The sequence below is a fragment of the Ipomoea triloba genome, chromosome 12, assembly GCF_003576645.1.
Source record: "Ipomoea triloba cultivar NCNSP0323 chromosome 12, ASM357664v1".
NCBI classification, from domain to species: Eukaryota; Viridiplantae; Streptophyta; class Magnoliopsida; order Solanales; family Convolvulaceae; genus Ipomoea; species Ipomoea triloba.
The window spans coordinates 9,598,316-9,609,027 of record NC_044927.1 but is presented as its reverse complement, the minus strand read 5'-3'; the positions used below and the strand labels follow the sequence as shown (position 1 = coordinate 9,609,027).

At 36.2% G+C, this 10,712-nt stretch overlaps 1 protein-coding gene across 1 annotated transcript; it reads right to left on the bottom strand.

Annotated features, from left to right (window-relative positions):
* Positions 1-8,919: 8,919 nt before the first annotated feature.
* On the bottom strand, positions 8,920-10,712 carry LOC115998481 (nodulation-signaling pathway 2 protein-like). The gene has a single exon (XM_031238063.1). The coding sequence runs from the start codon at positions 10,674-10,676 to the stop codon at positions 9,156-9,158; it is 1,521 nt and encodes a 506-aa protein (XP_031093923.1). The 5' UTR covers positions 10,677-10,712; the 3' UTR covers positions 8,920-9,155.

Sequence of the window (10,712 nt, the reverse complement as noted above, 5' to 3'; positions counted from 1 at the left end):
GATAGGGATAAAAGACCACAAACTCTAAGGGGTCACTCCCCTCTAACACCTCGATGGGATAGAACCCAAACCTAGACTGGGCCCTATCTAGAAAAGTCGGCTCACTACTGCGAACCGGAATGCGAGAGGGTGTAGTCGGGTAAGCTGGAGGAGGACTGTACTGCGGAGGAGGAGGAACAGGAGCATAGATCGGGTCCAAAGCAGGATCATACACCGGGTCCAAAGCAGGAACATAGACCGGGTCCGGAGCAAGAACCGAATCGGGAGTATAGACCGGAGCAGGAGGATCTGGAGCGAAGCCTGGGGCATACGGGTCATCACCCGTCAACAAGTGCACATAGCCATCATAGTCATAAAGGGGAAAGTAAAACTCTGAGGAACCACTAGAGTTCCCCGGGCTACAAGAGCCCACACTAGACTCCATTTGGTAAAGGACACAATGAAGTGTAGTTAGCGCGACGGCTAAGTAAGAAAATCCATTGTCACTCGAAAGTAAACAAAGGTTTTGAACACAATATAATAATTAGAAAAAGATAACCGTTACCCAACGATCGCAATCTACCTGCAAGTATTTAACAGTAAAACAGTGCAGCGTAGTATATAAGTAACATCAGCACATAATACTTCTATTACTGAAAATTTTCATTTAATTCAAAGTGGGAAACACAACACGCATTTTAAGGTTCGGGACACACGACCTTTTCCTTCCCACTCAATCTCTCAGCGAATAGACTTCGCTCTGCAGTATGAACAAATCATACAAATTCTCACACTTCACTCAGCGAATAGACTTCGCTCTGCAGTATGAATAAATCATACGAAATCTCACACTTCACTCAGCGAATAGACTTCACTCTGCAGTATGAATAAATCATACGAAATCTCACACTTCACTCAGCGAATAGACTTCGCTCTGCAGTATGAATAAATCATACAAAATCTCACCATTCACTCAGCGAATAGACTTCGCTCTGCAGTATGAATAAATCATACAAAATCTCACCATTCACTCAGCGAATAGACTTCGCTCTGCAGTATGAACAATTCATACAGAACCCCTCACCATTCATTATATTCACACGACTCAAAAACCATCACACTTGCCCGAATATATTCACCAAAATACACATATTAGTTAACGTTATTTCTATTACGAAAAGCCAAGTACGAGAGTCACGATAATTCTTAAAACACCATTTTTCTCTAAATTAGTAATTATAATGCACAAAAATAATATTTGAGTCTTCAAAAATTCACCCGATTGCCCGTAGGCCTTCAAAACATCGCAATACTCGGGATTAAAAACATCGGGGAAAAGTTTGGTCAAAAACAAGTCGAAAACGAGTCCGCGTCGCGCGGACTCGCGGCTGGCCGCACCAGCGGACGCACGGCGGACGCAGGCGTCCGGACCGCGTCCAGCCTCTCTGCCAGAAGATTTCAGTTGGCGCAGTCCGAAAGATTGAGCCGGTAAAAATAGTTCCCGAACTCTTTTTCACTTGAAATTTTTATGGTAGAACCCCAACTTATAGTACTTGATGTCCATAAAAAGTTTTGGTCATTTTGATCCACGAATAAACACAGAAAATTCCCTTTTTGCCCTTGGCAGTGTGCTGTCCAGAATATTTTTCTCTCTGGACCAGTTTTGGAAAAAAATTCGAAAACCGTACTTATACTACTCCGATCATTATGAAATTTTATATGCGGGTTCTACACTTATAGAACTACATGCCAAAAAAAAATAGGATCAAAATACCTTACCAATTTTTCCCAATAAATCTCGGAAGTTACTGCCAGAATCTATCCTGATTTCTTTTCACTATTTTCACAAGTATAAGCCTATATGGGCATAAATTCAACATATACATGCATAAATTAGCTATGAACATGTATATAAAAATTACCAAAAATCCAAAGTGTAGTTTCTTAGGCTAACTTGTAGATCCACGAACTTAACACATAATTTCACGTAAAATTTTCCTAGTCACGTAATTTACTAGCATTTGTTCACCTTCAAGTGATTAAGCCAACTTAAGGGATTCCTTACCTTTGTAGAAACCTTAAAAACCGTACAAGTTGATGATGCCTTCCTTGGATTCCTTCACCAAAGATCCTAACAAAACACCATAATACAATGTTTTCATAAATCTTAAGTCCAAGCTTAAGTCTTAGGAGGGATTGAACCGAACAAAACCGAAGTTCTTACCTATAGTAGAGTTCTTGGAGTTGAAGAAATGCCTAAGGAGTTCTTAGATCACAAATATGGAAGACTAATATTTTTCCTCCTCTTCTTCCTTGTGTGTTCGAAAGTGAGAGAGAAAGATGAGTGTGATAGTATAGATTATGTCTTGAAGATCAAGCAACAAAGTGCAACATTCCCATACCTCATTAATGCTAGCATTAAATGCTTCATTAATTGTGATCATCCACTTGGGGTTATGCCACATGTCAATACCCTATGGCTCCTTGAAGAAGAAAAAATCTAATCTTTGCCAGTTCGGGTTCAAATCAGATAAAAGTTCGGAGGATCATGGCTTAATTCGGGAAAATTCTAACACCAAAATTATTCTAAAAATAATCCCGTCGCTAATCCCTCAAATTGGGAATTTTTCGGTATCTGGCGAAATATAGGTACAAGGTTCGTAACAATTTTACCCCTTTCAGTCCATTTAAAATTTTACTTGAACTAACTAGAAGTTCAGGCTTAATCATATGATACTTAATAATCCAATTTCTAGGAAAATTCGAACTGAATATACATCCTTAAAAAATTTTCGGTTCGTGACCGGTACGTAGATCACAGCTTATTAATAACTAGTAAGAAAAAAAAAATTCTTTCGATCACCGAGAGACCTTCTCCTAAATGTCATAGCTTAAAAATATATATATTCTCGAACCTTAACTTTGTCGGAAAAACCGAGGGGTTACACCGTGTTATGCATCAAGGCGTCCAGGCTGAGGGAAATGCATGGGCCGGTCAAGCTAATGAAGAGGAAGATGATGAGGATGAGGGTATGGATGATTGTGGTAGGAAGGACAATCTGTTGCCCGTTACGATGAATTCCTCTTTTGGCGAGGATGAGTCGGACCCTTCTACTGGTTCGTATGGTACCCATACTACTAGTAGTTCGTATGGTACCCCACCTACTACCCAGTTTGGGGAGTGCTAATCATATGCGGTTGTTTCATTCGCTACATCTTCATTTCAATATCCAAATTATACGACCCCAGCGAGTGCAGTATACGACCCCACCCAACATGGGTCATCCTATCAACAACCCCAACCTCACATGCATAATTATGAACCTCGTCCTACATACAACAATATGCCTTCGAGCCACCCAATACAGGACTTTCACAGGGGAGAGTCATCCGATCAAGGTGGTAGGCAATTGCAATTACCGACAATGGATGAGTTTCTCCCTCAGCCGGTCCAACAACAACAACGACGGCAATCAACGAGGCGCGCCCGCCCGACATTATGTGGAACTGGTTCGCGACATTCCCACCCCAGGTACAAACATATATGCAATTTCTCTAATTTATATTGTCATTCAATTTATTATTTTTAACAAGACTTCATTAACTTAACTTGCAGGGAACACCACTAAATTTTTGGACGACACCGGTGCTTTATTTTATTTTACAAATGTATATTAAATATGTTGAATTGTAGTAATTTAAAACCGAAATTTATCGTACAAGTTTTAGCATTACTATCTTATCTTTAACTCACAATAATAATTATTACTCAAGTATGACAAAATAATAATTTTATTACCATCAATCCAAATAATTAAAAAAATCATACAACTAATCAATTAACCATCTAATCATTAATTAATTATTAATAACTAATCATTCTAATAACTAACTAATCATTACCTTTTTTACTAATCATTTAAAGCTACATGATCATTACACTAATCATTATCTTTTTAACTAATCATTTAAAGCTAATGATTACCGGAGTAAAAAAAATATTAAAAGCTAACACTCCTCATGGAGAGGAGTGTTAGCTTTTTACTACAACACCACTTCAACACCCGTGGTTGCTTCTTTTGCCCGATTTTTTTTTTCACAACATTTTGGAATCCATTTTAAAAATCCGTGTCCGACCGGGTAATGATTCTCAATGGTCTTCCGTACGGCGAGTGCTTTCTCCGGGAAGATTGATGGACTACACTGGATCCCAAAAACTCCTGCGTGGGAGTTAGATTCCAAACCCAAACCGGGTGAAGATGGAACGAATGGAGAATAGCATTTGACGTCGTATGGGTTAATTCATGTTGGGGTTAAAAAAAAGTTTAAAAAATTATTAAAAAAGAAAAGGGAATGAAAAAACTAAAAATTTTTATTCACGTCGTATTGCCATTAACGTGAACAGTGGCATTCATGTTAGAATTATATACTGGTCAACATCGTATCAAAGTGGACCCACAAACTGTTATATATGCATATGCAGTTGCGGAGCCAGAAATTTTGTCCAGTGGAGGCAAAATATAGTCAATATAAATTACACATCTCATTATCATTTGATATAGACGAAAAATAAAATACATCAAAATTTTATAAAAATATTTATAACAAAATATGAAACATAATTAATTTGATAAAATAATTCAAATAAAAAAGCCCATTATAAATTACACATCTCATTATTAATTTTTTAAAAAGTTATAGAAAGCTTTGAAGAAATTGTTTTTTAAAAAAAAAGCACTTAAGAAATATAATCATAAAAATTGTTAGATATAGGCGAAAAATAAAACACATTAAAAATTTATAAAAATATTCATAAAAGTTAAAGTATACATATATAAAAATATTCATAAAAGTTACATATACATGTATAAATATTTGGTTTAAATCCGCCATGGGGATGAACAGATTCGAACACTAGACCTTAAGATAGCCAGATACGCGCCTTTACCAACTCAGCTGAGTAATCATTCATTTATATATATTTGTTTTCATATACTTATATCTAAAACGTGACCTATATATACATATATACATACAAAGGCTATATATGGGGTAGGGGTGGGGTGAGTGGGGGCAACTGCCCCCACTGTAGCTCCGCCAGTGCGCCTATAATGTGTGGCGGCATAGATTGTATAAATACTCTTCACATAAAGTTGATAAATTATAAGTTGTTGATTAGACATGATTTAATGATTTTGAATATAATTATAATTACTACGTATTAATTAATAATGATTTTGAATTTATTTGTAATGTATTGTATTTATCCATATTGAACCTCATGTGCATTTCTCCTTAATGTGTCATGCACTCAATCAAGTTAATTTTTTTTTAATTGATAATTACAAAATTATAAATTTGACTCCAATATTAACAACCTATTTACTTTTATTTGAGTCCAATCAATTATGAACAACTAATCAAATCACAAAAATACATAAATACACTTGTAATAATAAATATTTGCATAACAAGTACCCTATACCCGTTTTCAAAAAAAAAAAAAAGTACCCTATACCCTTAAAAAAAATCACCACTAATAAGAGAGACCGATTATAGGAGTCCGACTCTCATTTGAGATTTTTTTTTAAAGACTTTAAGATGAAGATGGTATCCCGACACCAAAGGTAAAACATTGTATATGAATTGTGTATGCTTTTATATTGTGCAATTAACTAATGCTAATTTTTATTTAGGCACAGATGAAGTTAACAGTCGATGGTGATTGTCTACATTGCTCGACTACATACATTAGCCCTCTCACGTCGAATTTATATATGTTTCCTATTATGTATGATAGTTGCTACCGAATTATGAAATTTAACATCACCTTACGAGACCACATTGTGGAACTTCAAATCAAACCCGCGATTGTGTTTTGCTAATTTCTGAATTAATTAATGCGCTTTATTATTAGGTTCTTCATTATTTAATTTATTTACATAGTTTGTTATTGTTATTGGATCCTTGGAGTTTGGAGCTCACAATTCCTATGTTTTGTGTTACGAAATCAAAGTTAATTTGGAGTAAGTAAAGAGATTTTTTTTAAAATTTAAAGGTAGTTAATTTACCAATAACATTATAGTCTAACTATAATGTTGTAATTGTTTAATTTGTTTTATGCAATTTATGCCGCCACACATTATAGGTATGCCAAAAAAAAAAAAAATTCACAATATATATACGGAGTCAAAATAGTATACACATCATGGGAATATCACAATGTATATACGCATATAAGTGGATAAGTTGATATCTACAGAGACAAAACCTTAAGGCCGTGTTTCATCTTTTTTTTTCTTGTATAAGTGATAAACGGACTCATGGAATTCGTCTTTCTTTTAACAAGAGATGGACTCCGGGAAGCATTTTTTCCCTGTTTGGGGTCGAAAACCCATGCAAGACATTTTGGGATCAGATATCAAATGCGGACCCATTCGGGGTTATGATCCCCGTACGGCACACAAGCGCGAGCTCCGGTCCTCCGTCCTAGTATTTTGTCCTTGTTTTTAACATATCAAATTATTAATATAAGGAATAAATAGTTTCAATTGCTATCACACTTGACTAATTGACTTAACCCCAACCTTGTTATATGTTGTATTACCCAACGAGTCATTATCGCCCCCACTGATACGTGAACCTATGACCTCCCATTTGAAAAAGTCACTTCATGCAGCTTTATCACAAAGTCTTTGGCAACAAAAGGGATTAATATTAAATAGGTTATTAATATAATTAAGTTATCAAATTTGATTAAGTGTCAAATAAGTCATTGAATTTTAACACTCCCACATGGATGATGGGAGAGGGTTCGAGCCTCAGTGGAGGCAACTGTTGACTCGTTGTGCTTCAGTAGGTTGAGAAAGTAGCTATGAACAGATACTACATTGTAACAGAGTCAGTAGTACTCAAAAAAAAGTCATTGAATTTTAAAAAATTAATATAACTAAATGCGAGGGCACCAACCGCGGGTTCGAACAACGGCTGGGCATTATCAAACAACCTATTTGGTTGGAGGAACGATGTTTGCATATTCGTACTTTATAATATTATATTTCCACAATTTTAATTATATAAAATAAAAGACATATTAATAAAATTTATAGGGGTGGACATTTTGATTTGGTTTCTTTACTTTTGTACTGACTACAAGTATATTGTTGATCACCATTATGTTGACCTCTCTTGTAATTTCAATGTTGAATTGTATTACCATATTTTACATTACTATTATTAATAATTTAATCTAGAATTATATTACGAATATGAAAGTATGAAATAATTTAATCAATTGTATTACGAATAAGAAAGTAAGAAATAATTTAATCTATAATTGTATATTACGAATATGAACGTAGGGAAGAATATATTTTATTATGAATTGTATTACCATATTTTAATGTACAATTGTATTACGAATAAGAATTCTATTACCATATTTTACAATATTACGCAAACCTTAATAGTATATGAGTGTTTTGGGCAGGAAGATAAAGTTGAGGATATTGGTTTTATTAATAGTATAGATTGGGCTGATATTTATTTAATTGGGTTAGTTAAATGGCTCAATAAATAATTAATTAATTGGTCTAATTAATTAATTAAAAGTAATTGGATGTTGGATTGTTCGGCCCAAGTTGGTGGAATAATTAATTGAGTTGGACCAGACTATTAGATCAATTGGGCTGCTCAAATTGATGGGCTTTGATTTGGTTTGGCCCATCAAGAATACATGATGATATAATTTTTTGAAAAAATGTGGATATTATAAATTGGTTCGAAAATATAAAATCATGAACCTGGACGTGATGGTGTCCCGATACATTCTCATATTTAATTCAAATAATTAAATTAAATTGAGAATTATCCAAATTGATAAAGGTGGTTAGATTTTTCCTACTTACTCACCACTATAAATAGTGGTTTCATTTTCAAGGAAAGGGAGCTCTGAAGATTTTGCATACCGAAGTTCTGCCGAAATCTTGCGAGGATATTTTCTGGAACAAGATATCCTCTGGAACAAGCCTGCAGTATATCTGCACCAGAAGCCCTTTTTTGAAGATCAAGCCGCATATTAGCCCTTCATTGAAGAACAAGTTGCTTAACTCTGGAGGCCTTTCAGCAAGGAACACTTCCAGTTCGGCATACTCCAAACACGGTATACTTCCAGTTCATCATATTCTGAACGCGGCATACTTCTTGCCCGGCACACTTCCAAACTTGGAACACTTCCGGTTCAGCATACTCTGAACTCGGCACACTTCCCCCAATTCGACATACTCCGAATTCGGTACACTTCCGATCAACATACTTCTAGTAGAAAATCAGAGGACATACAGAGATTGTAAACCTTTTCGTTTGATATATACTACATTGTCACCGATACTTTGAATTTTGAATATATACAATTCAAGTTTTTCGCGTTTACATAGCTGATTATAATGTAACCATTATTGCGTGGACCATGGCCCACACAATTGTATAGACATTATTCTAACATAACGTACATTATCTTATCCCACAAATTTCATTATTCTAAACCCACAAATTTCATTATTCTAACACATAAAGCACATTATACATTATTCTAACTCATAAAATACATTATCTTATCCCAGAAATTTCATTATTCTAAACACTAAAGTACATTGTTTTAACACATAAAGTGCATTATTCTAACTCATAAAGTACATTATCTTACCCCATGAATGTTCATTACTCTAACACACACGCAGAGCGAAGAACTTTTTTTAAACATCAAAACGATGTCGTTTTGGACCGTGTTTCACAGAGTTGTGTGAACCATAGTCCACACAATAATTTCCCATTATAACTTACTCCAAAAATTGAAGCTAATAATATGTACTATTGGACACACATGGCATACACATGCCTTTGCGTTTTATTAGGAGGTTACAAGTTCAACTCCGAGGAGTGTGATGAACAAATATAATAAAAAGAATTTATTTTAATAATACGTAGTATTGGTCTTTACAGTGTTTCCCTATACTACTAACATAATCCAATCTATGCAAAGACATATATGATATATACTAGGATAAAATAATGTATAGTATAAGATTCTTCTCTGTACAAAATCCCAATAAAATAAAGAAATAATTTTGTGCGTTCCTATGTTGTTTGTTTGCCCGGCGAGATTCTTGTCTTCTAATTTACATCCAGGTTGAGACTCTGATCAGTGGTGTTCCTCTCCATTCCAAGATCATCTCATTTTGTTTATGTTCTTCAATTCTGACTCTGTATGGACTCTCCCTTTCTCCCACTAATTCTTTTGCTTGGACTAAATTCTCCGTGCTTAGTGTTTGCCTCTGCAGCTGAAAATCACAAGTTCCTCTGATCTTGTTTTGCTCCCAGTCTTGGTACCAAGATTCAGAGTTAATACAAGGTGCTAGAAAAATACTCTCCAAGGCAATTCTTGCTTCTGAGAGAATAGCTGGGAAGTGCCATTCAATTGATTCCAAAAGGGATTTGTAGTGTACTAGTTTGTTGTTGAAGAAAGAGGTGTAGTTTGAAGTGGGAGTGTTGCAGCCCTCTGATTCTCCGTGGGCGAAAATGATGATTCCGGTTTGGGTTTCAGAATGGGCTAAAAGCTGCTTAGCTATCTTTAGGAACTCCATGGCTTGAGTTGTTTTTGGCATGTTTGTTGCCATGTTGTGTGGGAGCCTAAACATGCAGTTGAAAGCCAACCATTGTTTCCCTGGGCCTTTGTTATTCATCCTTTTCGTTTCGATGGCTAGTTCCTCAACACTCATTTCCTCAATCTGCAGATTTAGGGCGAATGGCTTTGCGTGATCATAGAGCCTTCTCTTTGTCCCCTCATATTGGTTACTGGTGGATTCATGGTTGGGTTTTATGGATGTGAGTCTTAAATTTAAAGCCCTTCTTTTTCGAGCCATGGCTTCGATCACCGGAGGCCATTGAACCCCTTCTCCCATATCGAAATCTATTATGTGAACTACTGTTTCTGCATCATTTGGTAAGGCTTCAAGAATGGCTGAGTTAGCAGCAAAGTGAGCAAATCTCCCAAATGGGAGAATTTGGTAGAATGCCCTGAATGCTTGCTCAAAGTTGTTGCTTGATTCTTGTCTTAGGTAACCTTCTTGATCTTCTTCAAATAGGCTGTGTGCAACACGCTCCAGCGTTTCGCCCAAAGGGCTCGCCTTTCCCCTTATACGCTTCACAATAACCTCTGCAAGTTCCTCGTGCCCGTTTTCCATGGCCTCTGCATAAGCCCCCAGCAAGTGATGAAGGCTCAATTGAGTGTCTACTTCCACTCCACTCCCTGGAAATATAGCTGGCAGCCGGTTTGCATCAGATGATTGAGCAATCGAAAACGAAGCCTCAGAAGATATGCCATCTTCGCTGTCACTGATGTTTAGCCACTTGCAAACATCCTCAAACTCACCATCCGGGAGCGGGGGCAGTATTTGCATATCATTTTGCAATTGCAAACTTGAAAGTTCAGTAAACGCATCTGGAAACAAGGCCGAAAAGTCCGAGACTGAGGAAACTCCAAAGGAGTCAGTTGTGGTGAGCAGTGAAGAGTGAGTATAGTTGTCTCTTACATAGGAATCTTCATGTAAACCGCACAGCCTTGTTCGAGGGAGAGTTGAGTAATCGACGTTATAAGAGGATGGCCACGAGGGCTGATGAAGGAGCTGTGGCTGCATCATCTTTATAAGCAACTCTCTACTCAACTCTGTGATGAA

What these genes read in the sequence shown, in the direction of transcription:
- LOC115998481 (XM_031238063.1), bottom strand. Translation starts at nt 10,676, where the DNA reads ATGATGCAGCCACAGCTCCTTCATCAGCCCTCGTGGCCATCCTCTTAT.